Below are 20,324 nucleotides of genomic sequence, written 5' to 3'. Positions count from 1 at the left end.
TAATTTGGGAAGAAAGTTACCAAAATAGTTCAGGAGCCCCAGGAACGAACGCAGCTCCGTCGTGTTACGGGGTCTGGGTGCTCTCTGGATCGCTTCCGTCTTGGATGCAATAGGGCTGATCCCGTCTGCTGCTACCCTCATCCCCAGGAATTCTACCTCTGGAGCTAGGAAGACGCACTTCGCCTTTTTCAGTCGCAGACCTACCCGGTCCAGTCTGCGTAGCACCTCCTCCAGGTTGTGGAGGTGTTCTTCAGTATCGTAATCCGTAATGAGGATGTCGTCCTGAAAAACCACCGTCCCTGGAATCGACTTGAGGAGGCTTTCCATATTTCGTTGGAAGATCGCGGCGGCCGAGCGAATCCCGAATGGACATCTGTTGTACTCAAACAACCCCTGTGTGTCGTGATGGTGGTCAGCTTCTTCGACTCACTCGCCAGCTCCTGGGTCATGTAAGCTGAGGTCAGGTCCAATTTTGAAAAAAGTTTGCCACCGGATAGCGTCGCAAAGAGGTCCTCCGCTCTCGGTAGCGGGTACTGGTCTTGGAGTGACACCCGATTGATGGTGGCCTTGTAATCGCCACATATCCTGACCGACCCATCCGCCTTGAGCACCGGCACAATCGGGCTCGCCCAATCACTGAATTCGACTGGCGAGATGATGCCTTCCCTCAACAGGCGGTCCAATTCGCCTTCTATCTTTTCCTGCATCACGTACGGCACCGCTCTGGCCTTGTGGTGTACTGGCCTGGCATCCGGGTTTATGTGAATCACTACCTTGGCCCCCATGAAAGTGCCAATGCCGGGTTGAAATAATGAGTCAAATTTGTCCAGGACCTGTGAGCATGATACTCGCTCCACAGAGGAAATTGCATTGACATCGCCCCATTTCCAGTTCATGACGGCAAGCCAACTCCTCCCCAGTCGTGCGGGACCGTCCCCTGGGACAATCCAGAGTGGCAACCTGTTCTCCGAATCTTTGTGGGTCACGACTACTGTGGCGCTGCCTGACACCGGAATGATCTGCTTTGTGTAAGTCCGTAGCTGTGCGTCAATCGGCGATAATTTTGGCCTCCTGGCCTTGGATGTCCACAACTTTTCGAACTGTTTGATACCCATCAGGGACTGGCTGGCACCCGTGTCTAACTCCATTGATACTGGGATGCCATTGAGGAGCACTTTCATCATTATCGGTGGCGTCCTGGTGTATGAACTGTATACGTGCTCCACATGAACTCGCTGAACTTCAGCTTCTAGCGATTTCCCCCAGTGTCCATTTCTGCAATTTCTGCAGGTATTTTGCTCATCTCTGCAAACTCCGGCTGAATGTGTGCCTCCACGCCTCCAGCATGAGTTGCGGTTTGAAACAAAAGGTCCCTTGCCAGTCGATCGTCCCTGACTGCCCCTGTTATTGTCCTTGAGTGCACCATTAACAGGTGTTGATGGCCCCATTACTGGCCGCATTTTCCCTTGCAATGGCGTGAATCACTGTTCAGCTTGCCATTGTCTCTGTCGAGCTCCCCCTCTGGGTTCGACTACATGTTGGGGCATGCCTGACTGCCCTTGTCTGCCTGGAGAACTGTGTGCTGCTTTAACAATGTTGAATCTCTGTCCCAACCATTCCTTAACACAGTACCTCTCGTCTGTTCTGCTAGTGGCCATGCTTGCGTGGTTTAAATCCCAGTTTCTTGTCGCCATTGATACGTCCTTACTACACAGTATAAATGCACACGAGGCCCATGCTTGAGAGAAGGTCAGTCTGTGACCTGTCATTTATTCCTTAGCACTCAAGTGATGAAGGTGGGTGGAGCTTCCCCTTTTATACCTGAAGGTTCAGGTTAGGAGTGTCTCCCACCTAGTGGTCAGTGTTCTCACGCTGTACAACTTAGGTCAGTTTATACATGGGTTACAATGCTGGTTGAATACATGACAATGAGGCTACAGATTGTTGTGGAATACAATTCTGCTGCTGATGATGGCCCACAGCGCCTCATGGATGCCCAGTTTTGAGCTGCTAGATCTGTTCTGAATATATCTCATTTAACATGATGGAGGGGGTTCTCAGTGTGAAGACGGGACTTCATCTCCACAATGACTGTGCGGTGATCGCTGCTACCAATGCTGTCATGGACAGATGCATCTGCGACAGGTAGATTGGTGAGGACAAGGTCAAGTAAGTTTTTCCCTCGTGGTGGTTCTCTCACCACCTGCCACAGGCCCAGTCTGGCAGCAATGTCCTTCAGGACTCTGCCAGCTTGGTTAGTAGTGGTGCTATCGAGCCACTCCTGGTGTTGGACATTGAAGTCCCCATCCAGAGTACATTCTGTGCCCTTGCTACTCTCAGTGCATCTTCCACGTGGTGTTCAACATGGAGGAGTACTGATTCATCAGCTGAAGGAGGAAGGCAGGTGGTAATCAGCAGGCGGTTTCCTTGCCCATGCTTGAACTGAAGCCATGAAACTTTATGGGGTCCGGAGTCAATGTTGAGGACTCCCAGGGTCAGTACCTCCAGACTGTATACCACTGTGCCGCCACCTCTTGTGGGTCTGTCCTTCCAGTGGGACAAGACTTCCCCAGGGATGGGAATGGATGCGTTTGGGACATTGGCTGAAAGGTATGGTTCTGTGAGTATGACTATGTCAGGCTGTTGCTTGACTAGTCTGTGGGAAAGCTTTCCTAATTTTGGCACAAGTCCCCAGATGTTAGTGAGGAGGACTTTGCATGGTCGACTGACCCGGGTGTGCCATTGTCGTATCCATAGCCAGTACTGAATTTGATGCCGGGTGGTCCTACCGGTTTTATTCCTATTATTGTTTTTCGTAGCGGTTTTTTGCAACTGAGTGGCTTGCTAGGCCACTTGATCATTTGCAAGAAGATGAAAGGGAAATAATTTTTCATGATCGAGATTTTATCTAAAAGGAATTCCTTCTTGTGCCACTGAAATGTGCTTCCTGTAGCTGACCAATGAACGACATTGACAGCACCAATACAGGTTGAACCGCCCATCCATTCTCTTAGTCATTTCCTCTTCTGCAGTTTATCTCTTCAGTTTGTATATTTGTTTTATTTTCTTCAGTTTGTATATTTGTTTTTTTTTCTTTTTACATTTTTTCTCAAACAGTTTCTCCTTTGCTATTGTCTGTCCAACTCTATTTTTCCCATGACATATGATCGTTAATTTGAGAGAAGCATTGACATCAAGGAAGTAGATTAGAAAAGGTTCAGACTTGAAGTGAAGCTTAGCAGTATATTGTGCAACAGAAGTAGGGTTTCTCTTGTGGCCTGTTTATCGTGATTGATTTCAAAAAGGTGCATGTCGTGCTGGTTGTGAAATGGGGAATGTGTGGCAGTGACTTTCAAACAATGCCAAAAATTTGGTAGCTTTAAGCTTTAAAAATGTAATAACACAGATAAGATTAAATCAATGGCACTGCTGAGTTTGAATCACGAACAACTAACTTCTTCAGTGGAACACACAGTTTGTGTTGTTGCATCATCTTCTTTTGTTACTGGTAACAAATATCATTTGACAGCATTGCAACAATGTTTTTTCTGCCTTTTATTTTATATGACTGAATATTATATCGAAACGATATTGTTAGTTCAAAATAAATTAAAACAACAGGGATGTGAACTATGAGTCACTAAAGTATTTGGCCACTGATAGATAGACAACCTATTTTAAAGAAACGAACATCAAAGTCAAATTAAGTCCAACTTGTTCGGTGTACAATGCAATATGTGATCTTTCAGTAATAATTTCTGTATCAGCTATTTTGCACTCAATTTTTATTTAAATGTTACACAGAGCGATCAGCTGCACAGAGGCTGCAGTGACTGCACTGACAAACATATTTGCTCATTTGTGACTTGGCCACTGTCAGCTTTTCAGATATAATTTTTCAACTTACAGATACAAGGAGCCTGAAATTCCTTGTCCCCGAAGGGATGGCTACCGCGGAGTTTGGCCAGTCGATCGGAAAAAAATCAATCGGCCGCCGCGGTCGAGGACTTTTCCCTCCCCGAGCCATATTCAGCTCAGGGGGTTTCAGTGGTGCTCACTTCCGCCGGAAACAGCGGGTGAAGGCAGAGTAAAGGAGAAGTTTCGTGTGGTAAGGGAAGCAGCAGGCGGGCCACTGGAAAACAGACACCACCTGGATTTTCAGCTATAAAAAGATAGGAGTTCTTCAGGCAGTGTCCCCGCCAGGTATTCGAGTTGGTGCTTGAACGCAACACCGCTGGAGTGTTGCTGGGATCGGGTCCTTTGGCAGGAAAATATTTTAATTAAGTTTTGATTTGAATTTAAAGTATAATAAGTTGTAGTGATTGTTTTTGCTTCATTAAATCTGCTCAGTGGAGGGCTGTAGGCCTGCTTGGCAGAGACTTGCTTGGCAGGGTTCACCCTGAGAATGGGATCAGTGTTGGGAGGGCGACACCTCGTATACCTGGTGAGAAGCAGGGCGGCACGCAGGAAAAGGCGTCACCATCAGCACCGTGCAGACAGGCAGCGGACAAGGGAGGCAGCAGCCATCGCTGCACAACCAAGAGAAGGGCATGCAGATGTGCACAGGCCAGCAGCTGGAGAGGGTGGCCAGGATGGAGATGGCATCAGGAGGAGGGTGAGGGATGCTGCCCCACCCCCACTCCAAATACTGGGAGAGGAGCTTTTCCAGCAAGAGTCTCCACAGGAACCCGAGAATGAGGAGGACCAGGGAGATGGCCAGCAGGGAGCTGCCAGGGGAGGTGGCCAACGCAGATGTCGGGGAAGGAGGCCATACCCTCAAAGGGTCTACAGACCTCAGTTCTCCTTCCTCCAGTTCATTGATGAGCAATGCCTGCGAAGGCTGTGATTTCGGACAGAAGTACTGAGGGAGCTCTGCACTGTCCTGAGAAAAAATCTGCAGCCTCAAACATGCCTCAGGCCCGCCCTCACTGTGGAGACCAAGGTCACCATCGCCTTGAAGTTTTACGCGACAGGGTCTTTCCAGTCTGCCACTGCAGACATTGGCAACATCTCCTAATTCTCGGCACATCAGTGCATTCGGCAGGTCACAGACGCACTGTACAGAAGAGTCCAGTACATTTCCTTCCCAATGACAAGGGACAAACAGGTGGAGCGGCAGGCGGGATTTGCCTGAATGGCAGGCTTCCTGAGGGTGCAGGGTGCCACTGACTGCATACACATTGGGCTGAGGACGTCACATCATCACCCCGAGATCTTTGTGAACCGCAAAGGCTTCCACTCTCTGAACATGCAGTTCATGTCTGAACACTAGCGTCGGATCCTGACAGTTGATGCGAGGTACCCAGGCAGCAGCCATGATTCATTCATTCTGCACCAGACCAGTGTGCCCGCCGTCTTCACTGGCCCGAATCAGAATTGCGGTTGGCTGCTTGAGGATAAGGGATACCCCCTGTACACTTGGCTGCTAACTCTACTGCAGAACCCCAGGACAGCGTCAGAGCATGCATACAATGACGCTCATTGTGCCACCAGGTGCATCATCGAGCAGTACATAGGCTTCCTTAATCAGAGCCTGGACCGCTCTGGTGGCACCTTGCAGCACTTACCTCAACGGGTCTCCATAATCGTCGTGGTCTGCTGCATGCTGCACAACCTGGCCATCATGAGGAGACAGCCACTGCAGGTCAAGCCAGCAGTACCACCTGAGGAGGAGGAGGTGGAGGCACAGCAGGAGGAGGAAGAGGAGGATCTCTGTTGCTCCAGAGCTAGGAGGCATCGGCCCCCTCGCAACCCTGGAAGGGAGGTGCAGCTGCGCCTCATAGCTGCTCACTTCAGATAATTCTATCCACACATGACCCTTCAGCTACCACTTTCAATGGTCATCGCAATGAGTGCCTTAATGCAGAGTTGTCCACTCCCAGGTGAAACATCTGGCCAGATATGTGCGCCAAAAATAAAGATTTATCCAATTATCCAAATCACTGCAAAAACAGACCATAAAGATGATAATACTGTTATCATTTTTTTTTACCCCTGTGCATCTCACTATAACACCTGTTATGCGTGAATACCCTAATACCATGCCTAACTGTCATCCCTGTGGCTGCATCATGGGTCCGGGAAGGCTGCTGTGTTTGTTGTCTGGGACCTACAGCTGTCCTTCCAGGACACCCTGGAACACCTTTGAGCCTGGAAGGGCCAGGTGCAGGCTTGTCAGCACCCTCCTGGGAGCGTGTGTCCTCACATATAGGGAGGTACCTGACGCCTCCCCTGCAATCTCCCTCCATGCATTATGTACTGCTTGTCTGCCAGGTCTCCCCATGTCAGGAAACAGTATTCTTCACACCACCCATCCGTGTCTCCAGCTCCATATCAGTGAACCTGTTGGCTCTCCTTGCACCTCTTTCACCAGCCATCCTTCCAAACTCCTTTCCCCCTCAGGGATTTGCTGCAAACCCTAGCCTTTAAAAAGGCCAGCCAGCTGGCTCGTTAGAAGCCCTTACCTGCATGCTGAATTTCTCAGTGGTGATAACGCTCAAATTAAGACAGCCACACCGCTGAAAAATCCACTTTGGAAGGGTTAATTAGCACTGGAACCCATTTGTTCACTTTTGGAGCTGAATATGGGGTGGCCCAGCCACGAAAACTTTTTGGCGTTAATGGCCACAAAAAGGTGGGGGGAGCACTAGCTTTTCAGCGGTACTGAATTTCAGGCCCAAGATAATTTAGACTGTCTGTTAGAAACAAGAGTCATCTCTGAATTAGATCATCCAGTGTGATGCTACTATAGTTCTGTGTTGTCTTAGTGACCTGGCTTAGTGACCAGCATGGTCACTGATTGAATGATACAGTGAACGCTCAATAAAAATGGACACCTTTTTGAATGCAGATTGCTAAACAATTATAGGATAACTAAGATCAATGTGTAGACAGTGAGACAAAAGCTACATGAGGAGTGTTAATAAGGTCTGCTTGTCACACGTTAATGCTACAAATTCTGAGGGGACGAAATGGCCCCGTTTTCAGAGGTCTGTTAGTGCCTCCTGGGGGCACTAAAAGGCACGACTCTTTTTGCCTGGCGTGGGGGCACTACCGGCACCCGGGAAATTGCCCGGGAGTTTGCGGAGCAGAGCAGCCGCGCAACCGGCATTGATGTCATCGCCATGCGCAGTGACTCCCTCAACGCCGCATGCTGACCCCTTACTGCCACACGGGGAAATTGCTCTGTGGCCCGCGAGGTTGGCGCGAGTGGTGTCAACGGCAGCTTCGTGGGGTGGATGTTAAAGTGGAGCTCGCCAGCGTCCCGTGCCGCCATCTTACTTTTTTTGCCGACTCTCAGGTCGGCTTCCCTATCTGTATTTTCGCGTGGTCCGGGCCGCTTTGGGTGCTGGGCTGCAGGTCCGGTACCATGCTGCCCTGGTATTCTAGTGGAGGCCATCAGAGGCCTTGCAGAGTGCATAGCGGCCCTCTCCTTTAAGCAAAGGGATGGGGCATCGAAGTGTGTCAGCACTACATGGAACATCCGCATAGCGCTGCACACCTCGCCCCGTTAGCGTCGCTGGTCCCGCCCCTAAAAGAAGTGTAGTGTGCGAGATTGCTCTCTACCTACTTTGAAGGGCAGTAAGCCCAGTTCAGCGGCGGGGCAGGACTTCTACGCCGGGCGCAGGAAGTCCCGGATCCAGCAGGTTACCGCCTCTAATCGGGGCGCAGGGCAATTTTGCCCCCTAAGAGTTAAGTTGATAAAAGAAGATATGCAAAGATTCAGCGAATTCTGGTACAGCATAAAATTCAAAATTAACCTTCTTCTCGGTTATGGCCTTGTGATTTTAGCCAGTATTTATTACCATCGAGCATATATTCATATGTTGAGGACCTTCACATTACAGACAAACACAAGCACATTTACCAGAACCACACAATCGCATCCGGGGAACTATTTCATAATGCAACATGACACTGACATCAAACAAACACTGCTGCTTGTGGAGAACATCAGATTCCAGATTCACACTGAACAGAGTGGTTGTGGCATTACCTGATAATGTGTGTCAATGGCACAGAATCCAACAAATCCGCTAGCAATTATGTCAATGAATGAGAAACATCCTACAGCCAGTTCTGCCAGTCATAGGCTAATCTCATGACCATTCAACTGCAGGCTACAATCAAAGACGAACTTGTCAACAGTAGCTACTATTTGGCAAACCAATCCAGACACTAAATTGTTCTTGAAAATTTTTTGTACTGTTATTCAATTAATTCTTTCAAAAAGGGCAAATTCAATTAATACGGGCTTCTTATGCATGAAATGTTAAGCATATACTAAACAAAGCAAGATAAAATTATATATATACTGTAGCTGCAACATTAATTTTACTGGCCCGGATTTTCTGGGGTCTACGACTGCATACGTGGTCGTAACTGCCCTGCAGGTTCCAGGGGCCCAAGTTTCCACACGCGCCTAGAACGGCGCAGTCCCGACCTGGACGCCCGTTTTTCGCGCCACAAAGTGCGCCTAAAAAAATCCTCAGTATTCTCCACCTACTTGCAGTTCCTCTGGCCCTCGGCGCAGCCAGCACGAGCTGTGGGGGGGCGGAGCCAGGTCCCTGCGCTGAAAACAGTGCCGGGACCTCTGCACATGCGCGCTACAGTGGGTACGCAAGTGCAGTAGCTCCAGGCACCGAACTGTGTGGGAGGGGCCCGAAGCACGCAGCCCCTAGCCCTGGCTGAATGGCCTCACTGGGGCTGCGTGAATAAGGCTCCTCCCACGGCCAGCTCCTGCTCCCCCCCCCGACCAGACCCGACACTCGCTCCCCCCCCCCCCCCTGCCTCCGGACCAGACTCGACACCCGCTCCCCCCCCCACCCCGCCTCCGGACCAGACCAAACCCGACACCCGCTCCCTGCCCCCCCCTGCCTCCAGACCAGACCCGACACCCACGCCCCCCCCCCTGACTGACCTGACCCGACCCGCGCTCCTGTTCCCGCTCCCCGACTCGACCCGACCCGACCCGCGCTCCTGTTCCCGCTCCCCACCCCCCCCGACCCGACTCTCGCTCCTGTTCCCGCTCCCCACCTCCCCGACTGGACCCGACCCGCGCTCCTGTTCCCGCTCCCCGCCCCCCCGACTGGATCCGATCCGCGCTCCTGTTCCCGCTCCCCGCCCCCCCGACTGGACCCGACCCGCGCTCCTGTTCCCGCTCCCCGCCTCCCCGACTTGACCCGACCCGACCCGCGCTCCTGTTCCCGCTCCCCGCCTCCCCGACTTGACCCGACCCGATCCGCGCTCCTGTTCCCGCTCCCCGCCCCCCCGACTGGACCCGACCCGCGCTCCTGTTCCCGCTCCCCGCCTCCCCGACTGGACCCGACCCGACCCGCACTCCTGTTCCCGCTCCCCGCCTCCCCGACTGGACCCGACCCGACCCGCGCTCCTGTTCCCGCTCCCCGCCTCCCCGACTGGACCCGACCCGACCCGCGCTCCTGTTCCCGCTCCCCGCCTCCCCGTCTGGACCCGACCCGACCCGCGCTCCTGTTCCCGCTCCCCGCCTCCCCGACTGGACCCGACCCGACCCGCGCTCCTGTTCCCGCTCCCCGCCTCCCCGACTGGACCCGACCCGACCCGCGCTCCTGTTCCCGCTCCCCGCCTCCCCGACTGGACCCGACCCGACCCGCGCTCCTGTTCCCGCTCCCCGCCTCCCCGACTGACCCGACCCGACCCGCGCTCCTGTTCCCGCTCCCCGCCCCCCCGACTGGAACCGACCCGACCCGCGCTCCTGTTCCCGCTCCCCGCCCCCCCGACTGGACCCGACCCGATCTGCGCTCCTGTTCTCGCTCCCCGCCTCCCCGACTGGACCCAACCCGCGCTCCTGTTCCCGCTCCCCGACTGGACCCGACCCGACCCGCACTCCTGTTCCCGCTCCCCGCCTCCCCGAATGGACCCAACCCGACCCGCGCTCCCGCCCCCCGACCCCCCCCCCCACTGGACCCCACTCTCTCTCTCTCTCTCTCTCTCTCTCCCACACCCCCCCCCGACCCGAACCGAACCGACCCGACCCAACGCCACCTACCTGCAAATCTGGTGCTGGGGACGGGCCCTGCCCGAAGTCTCAGCCGACCCGTTCAGCCTTCAGTCCCGAAAGGCCTGCCTGAAGCACTTTCACACAGGTAGGAAGATGGTTTATTTAATCTTTTCTTTGCTTATAAATGTTTATTCAGGTTGGATTTATTTGTATAATATTTGTCTAAGTATAAATAAGGATTTATTATAGAATTACTGACTTCTCTTCCCCCCACCTCGTTCTGGACACCTAATTTGTAACCTGCGCCTGATTTTTTAATGTGTAGAACAGGTTTTTTCAGTTCTACAAAAATCTTCACTTGCTCCATTCTACTTTAGTTTGGAGTACGTTTTCACTGTGGAACTTTCAAATCAGGCGTCAGTGGCCGGACACGCCCCCTTTTGAAGAAAAAATTCTGTTCCAAAGTAGAACTGTTCTACCTGACTAGAACTGCAGAAAAAAAAATGTGGAGAACTGCGATTTCTAAGATAATCCGTTCTCCACCAGTTGCTCCTAAAAATCAGGTGCAAATCATGTGGAAACTTGGGCCCCAGGTTTCCGCATGCGATGTGCATGTAAGAAAAACTGGAACTTGCAATCTGTCACGTTTCAGTTTGACAGATCGTATGAATCTAAAGGAAATGGACATTCGCTAGCGCATGGTTGGCTGCCCAACTACTGCCCAGCGAATGCCCTCGAAACTCTTACGCCTGGTAAAAGCAGGTGTAAGACCTTCTTTTACCAGCATAAGGGTTTAAATAAATATTAAAATAACATTAAAAAAATAATTTAAACATTCAAAAACCTTTGGAGTGGTGCATATGATCGAGGAAATTTGCATGTAAAGTTCCAGCATAAGTTACATGCAAATTTCCTCAGTAATAATAAGAGCAATGCAGTTCTTATGCTGAGCTGAAAATAACGAGGAAATTCTGGGCAATTGTTTCTTTCAGTATCAGTTATTGACCAAATGGTAACTTTTGAGAACAAGTGAATTGTTTAGTACAGTTTACTATTTCCTGCTTTACAATTTAACAGCTAGAATGAAACACTTTACTTCAATTACTGGATATAAATGGTTGGGAAATTATTGCAATTTCTCTACCCCACCTAGACTCGCACCCTCCAAGTAATAAGTGACCTCCCTATTCTGCCTACCAAAATGTAATATCTCACATTTATCTGTGTTGAACTTAATTTGCCAATTATATGCCCATTCTGCAAGTTTATTAATGTCCTTGTTTAATTTGTTGCAGCCCTCCTCAGTAGTGACTATGTCCCCACCCCCCGCACACACCTCACCACCCACCCCCCCCCCCAATTTGGTGTCATTTGCAAATTTAGAAATTGTGCTTTTGTTTCCAAAGTCTAAATCATTAATATAAATTGTGAACAGCAGTGGTCCCAGCACTGGTCCTTGTGGAACACCACTACACACCTTCTGCCACTGTGAATAGTTACCTGTTACCCCTACTCTCTGCTTTCTGTCTTGAAGCCAGCTAGCTATCCATTCTGATACTTGTCCCCCGACTCTGCATTCTCTGACCTTGTTCATCAGTCTATTATGGGGTAACTTATCGAAAGCCTTGTGGAAATCTAGATAAATTACATCTCCTGCATTATCATTATCTTTCTCTGTTACTTCTTCAAAAAATTCAGAGGTTGGCTAAGTAAGACTTTACCTTTTGAAATCCATGCTGACTATTCATTGTTATATTTTTAGTTGCTGGATGTTCTTCTATTTTCTCCTTTAGTAGAGATTCCATTATTTTCCTACCACAACTGTTAAGCTGACTGGTCTATAATTCCCTGGACATGTTCTATCCCCCTTCTTAAATATAGGTATTACATTAGATAACTGCCAGTTCTCTGGCACCACACCTTTTTCTAACAAATTATTAAAAATGTGTAGTAATGGCACTGCTATCTCTTCCCTAGATTCTTTTGAAATGCGTGGATGCAATCCATCCAGACCAGGGGCTGGATTTTAGGCTTTTCTGTTTCCGGGGCGAAAACGGAGGCGGGGCGGGAAAGTTCTCGACCAGGAATAGTTTGCGCATTGGTAAGGAAGTTTCGGCATCTGGGCCCTGCATCAGGGAAGGGAGGCATTGTACACTTTTTGTGGCGCAAAAATGGGAAACTCATGAACTAAAGTGTCGGGCCGTGTGTGCTCCGAGAGAGGACTGGGGGGGCGGAGAATAAACCTTAAAAAAAAAAATTCCCAAAACATTGCCCACGCACCACAACACAAATCGCTGAAAAGATTAAAAGAACAAACACTCGCACTTACCTTCGGAGTACTTTACCTCTCTCTGCACCGCCGGCATGGCTGAACTGCACTGGTTTCCCAGGCGGTCATTGCGGGCGCATTTCTGGGCAGACGGATCGGGCAAGTGACCAAACTCCTGCCAGTGTCGCAACAAGAGGCATTGCACACCCAGCACAGCTCTTCCCGGCAGTGCTGCTGAGTGCCACTGCAAAAACGGACCGGAGGATCCCGACGGGACACAGGAGACCTGAATGCTGCCTTTCACGCCACTCTGGAGTGAAACCCAGAACACAAAGGACCAGAAAATCCAGCCCCAGGGGTTTTATCCTCTTTGAGTTTGATTAGTTAATTTAATATATTCCCTCTTTTTATTTTAAATGTACTTATCTCATTACTAATCTCATCATCCAATGTCATGTCTGCCTGTTCTTTGTCCCTATAAATACTGAAGCAAAATAATATTTCTGCCATCTCTCTACCTGTGGTATTATCCTGTCCACCCCTGAATGACCCAATTCCCATCCCAACCTTCCTTTTCTTATTGATGTGCCTGTAAATATTTTACTATTTTGTTTTATGTTCATAGCTCCTCTTTGCCTTCCTATGCATCAGATTGTTTCATGCTTCTCTCCTAATTTTATCATATTCTCCCTTATCATGCACTCCCCTGCTGTCTATGTACTTGCTGTATGCTTCTTTCCTTACCCTCAATTGTTCCCTTATGGCTTTATTCATCCATGGAGTCTCATTAGTGTTTTGTTTGTTCTTTCCTTTTAGTGGAATATATTGTTCCTGCACTCTGTTGAACACAGTTTTAAATGTTTCCCATTGCTGTTCTGCATCATTTTTTGCCAATATTGTTGCCCATTTTATTTTCCCCAGTTCTATTCTCAGCTCCTCAAAATCAGCTTTTCTCCAATCTATTAACCTGGTTTTCATCATACTTAAATCCTTCTCAATTATCATCTTAAAGCATATTATATTATGGTCACTATTGCCTAGATGTTCCCCTACTTTTACTTCTCTTATCGGCTTTGGGTCATTCCCCATTACTAGCTCTAATAACACAAGAACATAAGAAATAGGAGCAGGAGTAGAAGTAGGCCATATGGCCCCTCGAGCCAGCTCCACCATTTAGTACGATCATGGCTGATCCGATCATGGACTCAGGTCCACTTCCCTGCCTGCTCCCCATAACCCCTTATTCGCTTATCGGTTAAGAAACTATCTATCTCCATCTTAAATTTATTCAATGACCCAGCTTCCACAGCTCTCTGAGGCAGCGAATTCCGCAGATTTACAACCCACAGAGAAGAAATTCCTCCTCATCTCAGTTTTAAATGGGCGGCTCCTTATTCTAAGATTATGCGCCCTAGTTCTAGTAACGAATCGTCCATTGTTGGGCTTGTTACATATTGGGTTAGAAAGGAGTCCTGCACACACTGTAGGAACTCCATTCCCTTATCCCTTTTACCTACCTCTTCTGTCCAATTATCAGGGTAGTTGAAATCCCCTGTGATTATTATTCTATGTTTTTTACTCATTTCCCTAATTTGTCTGCATAGTTGTTCCGCCACCTACCTTCCACTATTAGGTGGACTGTAGGCTGCATCTATTAGTGTGATTGATCCTTTATTATCTTTTATCTCTATCCATACGGATTCTATTTTTGTCTTGCTTATAGCTGCGTAACTTTTTTCCAATGCCATTATGTTATCACAAATAAGTACAGCTACTCCACCTCCCTTTCCCCCCTCTCTATCGTTTCTAAATATGTCATACCCTGCAATGTTTAATTCACAGTCCCAATTTTTCTGTAGCCATGTCTCAGTAATCCCTACTATGTCTGTTTCCTCGCAACGCATGATTGCCTCCAGCTTCCCTGTTGTACTGGCTTGTTTTTTACAGCACATTTATGACTAATCATTTCCAACGTAAGTATCTGAAGGGTTAAAAGTGAAAGCCATACATCTTAGAGTTCATTCATGCTACTATTGTAGCATCACTGCAAATCAGTTTTCCTTTGCACCAACTCTAGAGTCACAGAGTAAATGCGGCCCAGGTATTAGTGTTCGATCGGGCACCTGAAACAAGCTGAATGAGACTAACTGGAGGAAATACTATTATTTTACTTCCCTTCACAGTCAGTTTGGGCCTTGGTAGCTGGTTTACACTCAAAAACTTGTGCCAGTGTAGAGTGGTTTCAGCTTTGCACCAATATTAAACTTGTGGAGTGTGAATGTCCCCTAAAATATACAATTTCTTCTAACTTTCAACACAGAAACTTATCAGTAATACGATAAAATGAGGGGGCCAAAATTATGCACCGCTGGAAACGGGGTTCACGCACCCTGTTTCTAGTGTTTTTACTGGCGCGGTTGATGTGGCGGCCTCTTGAGCGAAATTCCACTGTTTGGCTTTGTTTTTCGGCATAACGGAAGTCAGTCATAATGGGTTGGATATGTGGCCGTGAGGGGCAGAAGTGGAGGGCGGGCGGAGTGGCCACTGCTGTCCGTCATCAGCGTAGCGCTGATGACGTCATCATGGCGCCACGTCACCACGGCTCTCCCCTTCACTTAAATGGGAGAGCCTGCACGATTTTTAAAGTTTGGTCCACTGGGCCACGAGGGAGAGTTTTGGCCTGGCCGAACCCAGGGGCATAATTGTCGGCCCGACATGGCAGTCGGCCGACAAAAAAAAAACATGGTGACAGCGGCTGTGCATCCTCCCCTTTAATGAGAGCCACACCGCTATTTTAGAAGGCTATAGCCTCACTGCATCACCTGAGAAAAGCAGCTTTTGGCACAGCCCAGCGGGAGGAAGATTTTCTCGGCAGAATTTCGCTGTCGGGGGCGGAGGGCGGGGGGGCACATTGGCGATGCGCACTCTGATGACGCACTTAGGACGGATCAGCAGCAGCAGAGTGGTAGGGGGGTGAGTGGGTCACCACTGGGATACCGCGGGAGTGGAATTTAAAAAATGGCAGCCATTACATGAAAAATCGGCGCCATTGCACCCCGCAGTGTGGCCACCGATTTCTGTTGGTAACAGGCCTTAAAGAAAGGGACAAATTCGGCCCCGATAATTGTTGTGTTTAAAATATGCAATGTAATGATTTTTACTCACCTATAGTTGCCTAAAAATACTCCATCAGGATTGAGCATAGGTACTATTTTAAAGACCAGGACATCCCGTAGACACTTGGCTACCGAGTGCTGACTGACAAGAAAATCAATAAAACCTAGAAGAAACAAAAAAGTATGATATTTTTCAAAATATTGTAACAACGGGCCCTTATCACTGTACACAGAATTCTGATATCAGATCTTTTCTGAGATCATTGACTAATCCAGAAAGTTATTGCATTTTTTTTCAGATAAAGGATTGAGCTTGCTACAGATTGAAATTCACTACGAATAGACCATCTATATCAAGCTGCACAATTTTTAACCTAACAGACCCATGGGAATCAGTCCTTGAAAGAAAAGTCATGTAGCGAGAGATTTTAAATATTTCAGCTCTGTTAGTTGTGGCAAGGTTCGCTGACTGAAAACTTAACCTGCCGTGCAATTGAAATCTATCAAATATAGAGTTCAATAGAGAGCTGGAAAATTCCACTCACCACTGAGCCAACAGTGAGTTACTTTTCAGCTGAAAAACAAAGCAACTTTCCAGCTTGCAAATTATATTTGTGTTTATTCCTCTGACTTTAATTTTTGGCTTCTTTCTTTGCTTCACTGCTGCAACAGCTCATTTGTGATTTATTGTAGCCCTCATCTTTCCTGTTGATTAGCAATACTAAAAATTATTGTAAAGAATTAGAAACTGGCTAAGATTAAACTAAAATGTTTTAAAATGAGAATAATTCTATTACTTTATTAGGACCCTTTCACTCACTTGTATATTTAAAAAGTTCTTCTCACACTTCTAAGGCATTAACAGAACTATAGTTTTAAATCTTGTATATGAAGCTCTTTTTTATTCTATTTAAAATGAAATATTTCACACAATGCAAAAAAAAATCTAGCTGCAACAGATGGATTCTAGGTGAACGATGCATTTCTTTTACATTTATACATGCAACATTTTTATACAAAGTAGTTTAATGTAACTTAAGAATGACAGCAAAATAATACAACAGAATCACTCCATCTTATACCAAAATATTGAATACGTGGTGCTTTGCCAAGATCAAGTACCCATAACAAAAAATTCTCTTTCAGTAAATCAGATAACAGTTTTGATCCTTCTTTCACTTTTCAATGTCCTCTTTTCTTTCTCTTTTTGAATGGTTCCATTGTGAGTTTCAAGATTGACAGTAGAATTGCACTGACTGGAGAATGAATGTGCTTTATATTAGTACTGGGGCACAGTTGCAGAGTTATGCTTCAGAAATACACCTAGTAGACAGTACATTCAGAAGTCATCAGTGTCACCTCGCAGAGCACACAAACCAGAAGTACACCACTCAGACTTACTGTGGGGGTGGAGAGAAGAGGAGTAGATTTGAACTCAGAACGTGTTTCAGGTGTGAGTTAATTTCCTGCCCACCAGTGGCAGCAAGAGGCTTTTTCATTTGTGCGATTTTAACCACTGGGCCTCATTTAAACCACAGACTCCTCCCAATTGTGGTGGAACTGCCCTTACCCTCCAGATCCCCAGAGACCATTCCTATGGGTCCCTGACTGCAGCCTCTTGCCGCAAAATTCTCACTCTTGCCATCCGGCCAGGAAGTGGATCTGGCTAGGTACCAGGAGGATTTTGTTTACATCAGGCTCTGCTATTAAGATAATTGGGGCCTCTACATCCCCAGACACTCCGGGTTGGTTTGGAGCTCGCACACATCGTGCCGTCCCCTTTTAAAAGTCGGAGCCTTGGTCTCAGCAAAAAAAGACAAAAAAATTAAGAGGCCAAAACTGGTCTAAAAATGAATAAATGGATTTGTTTCCCACCTAGTAACCATGGGTGCTCATTTATATAGGCAGTAACTAAGAGTGTCAAGTGCTCAGTGCAAAAAGACAGGCAAGATCACTTTTGTGCCATTATCATGTTTTATAAGTTTAAACCTATTTCAGGTGAGAGCTTCGTATTCAACCACTGGAAATGTGAGTCATACACAAAAGTGCTGCAAACTCAATGGTATATGTTTATGCACCTGTTTCCACAATGCTACACCTGCTGAACTGGTACAAGTGAGATAGTAATGACTAGAAAATTGATCCCTGTGTCCAAACCAATTTTATTTGTGGAGGCTGTAATGTATGCACCTTTGAAGACGCTCACAGATTTGTATAGCTGTTGCGTCTAGAGGAGTCCGCGTTCCACGTATATGTCGAATGTGTGAGGTTGCAGCCCCTCTTCCAATATCTGAAGGGGCTGCTCCTCAAATTCTGGTTGTACTTCAGTCCCACACTCCTGATCTTTGAGCACCCAGTGCAGAGGGGAGCGGGCAGGTCGGAAGGTGTTATGTATATAATGACTTAAAAGACTTGTTACTGTAAACTCACACAGGTGTAAACCTGGTCCACTTTATTCATGCCCAAAGTGACTACAAGACACGGTACCAGCACTTATATACCAGGGCCCACACAACCCAATGACCTCCGACAGTGGCGTCCCCTGGTGTCTAATGACCCCAAGCACCAATACATGACAACATCCCCCTTCAAGTTCTTAGTATCAGTCTCTTTACAAATTAAGACGGTCTGGGCTTTCCGCTCATGGGTTGATCGTCTCAGTTCAACTCCAATTCTGGGCGAGCGTTCTGAGTCGGTTTTGACTGGAGGCTGAGTAGCCGATCTGGTGGGCATGGTAATGACCATGTCAGAAACTGAAAGTCCAGGTTCGGTAATGACAGCAAAGTCCTCTGATGAATGACCATTGGTTGGTTGGTCACTGATGGCATCATCCTCAAGCAGTTCCAATTCATCCGTGTGCCGCAGTTTAATTTGATCAACATGTTTCCTGCATGTTTGCCCACTCTTGAGCACGACAATAAACACTTGGCTGTAACAGTACCGGCGATCCACTTTGGACTTTGACCATAGTTCAATACATAAACCGGATCATTGACAGAAATATCACGTGACACAGCAGCACAATCATGAAACAATTGCTGACTTTGACGTCTGTTTTCAACACGATCATTCAAATCGGGATGAACAAGAGAGAGCTTGGTCTTGAGACTTCTCTTCATCAGTAGTTCAGCAGGGGAGACCCCAGTAAGCATGTGAGGTCTTGTCTTACATAACTAAGCAATATGTATGACAAACGAGTCTGCAGTGAACCCTGAGTTACGCGTTTCATGCTCTGCTTGATTGTTTGAACAGCACGCTCTGCTTGACCATTAGAAGCAGGTTTGAATGGGGCTGACCTCACATGTTTAATACCATTGAGTTTCATGAACTCATGAAACTCCAGACTTGTGAAGCAAGATCCGTTATCACTCACAACAATGTCAGGCAAACCGTGAGTAGCAAACATGACACGAAGGCTCTCAATGGTAGCTGTGGACATACTGGATGACATAATAATACACTCTATCCACTTTGAATATACATCCACCACAACAAAAAACATCTTTCCCAGGAAAGGGCCCGCAAAATCGATATGTATCCTCGACCATGGTTTAGATGGCCACGACCAAAGATTCCGCTGGTGCTTTACTTAGCTGCATGCAAGTATTGCACTGATGCACACATGATTCCAGATCAGAGTCAATTCCAGGCCACCAAACATGAGCCCTGGCAATGGCTTTCATCATGACAATGCCAGGATAGTGCTATGTAGTTCACGTACAAATTTTTTCTGTCTTTCATAGAAACATAGAAACATAGAAAATAGGTGCAGGAGCAGGCCATTCAGCCCTTCTAGCCTGCACCGCCATTCAATGAGTTCATGGCTGAACATGAAACTTCAGTACCCCATTCCTGCTTTCTCGCCATAACCCTTGATCCCCCGAGTAGTAAGGACTTCATCTAACTCCCTTTTGAATATATTTAGTGAATTGGCCTCAACTACTTTCTGTGGTAGAGAATTCCACAGGTTCACCACTCTCTGGGTGAAGAAGTTTCTCCTCATCTCGGTCCTAAATGGCTTACCCCTTATCCTCAGACTGTGACCCCTGGTTCTGGACTTCCCCAACATTGGGAACATTCTTCCTGCATCTAACCTGTCTAAACCCGTCAGAATTTTAAACGTTTCTATGAGGTCCCCTCTCATTCTTCTGAACTCCAGTGAATACAAGCCCAGTTGATCCAGTCTTTCTTGATAGGTCAGTCCCGCCATCCCGGGAATCAGTCTGGTGAATCTTCGCTGCACTCCCTCAATAGCAAGAATGTCCTTCCTCAAGTTAGGAGACCAAAACTGTACACAATACTCCAGGTGTGGCCTCACCAAGGCCCTGTACAACTGTAGCAACACCTCCCTGCCCCTGTATTCAAATCCCCTCGCTATGAAGGCCAACATGCCATTTGCTTTCTTAACCGCCTGCTGTACCTGCATGCTAACCTTCAATGACTGATGTACCATGACACCCAGGTCTTGTTGCACCTTCCCTTTTCCTAATCTGTCACCATTCAGATAATAGTCTGTCTCTCTGTTTTTACCACCAAAGTGGATAACCTCACATTTATCCACATTAGACTTCATCTGCCATGCATTTGCCCACTCACCTAACCTATCCAAGTCACTCTGCAGCCTAATAGCATCCTCCTCGCAGCTCACACTGCCACCCAACTTAGTGTCATCCGCAAATTTGGAGATACTGCATTTAATCCCCTCGTCTAAATCATTAATGTTGGGCACATTTCTTGGGCACAACAACACGATTGCCCCACATTAGACAATCTGACTGAATGGACAGTTCATCTTTGTGATGGTTGTAGGGTTTGGACTCATCACACATCTCCATGGGTATTGCAGACCAATCACCACTGAGGACAGAACGTTTTACAACCGATAAAATAGGGTCATGGTTGGTCCAGATCCTAACATGAGTACCTTCATTCTCAAAAGCCTCCATTACTAACAGTAGAT

The 20,324-nt window shown here is 47.7% G+C and overlaps 1 protein-coding gene across 4 annotated transcripts in view; it reads right to left on the bottom strand.

Moving 5' to 3' along the window:
• The window catches only part of agbl4 (AGBL carboxypeptidase 4), a 1,656,729-nt gene that overhangs the window by 345,324 nt on the left and 1,291,081 nt on the right, over positions 1-20,324 (bottom strand). For all 4 annotated transcript variants that reach the window (XR_011594058.1, XR_011594059.1, XM_070886905.1 and 1 more), the window contains exon 8: positions 15,414-15,528. Coding sequence is in view for 2 of the 4 variants with exons in the window: in XM_070886905.1 (XP_070743006.1) it covers positions 15,414-15,528 (115 nt within the window). In the remaining 2 variants the exon portion in view is untranslated. The remainder of the gene's footprint in view (positions 1-15,413; positions 15,529-20,324) is intronic.

This window comes from Pristiophorus japonicus, chromosome 8 (assembly GCF_044704955.1).
Source record: "Pristiophorus japonicus isolate sPriJap1 chromosome 8, sPriJap1.hap1, whole genome shotgun sequence".
Classification (NCBI taxonomy): domain Eukaryota; kingdom Metazoa; phylum Chordata; class Chondrichthyes; family Pristiophoridae; genus Pristiophorus; species Pristiophorus japonicus.
This window is presented reverse-complemented; position numbering and strand designations above follow the sequence as displayed.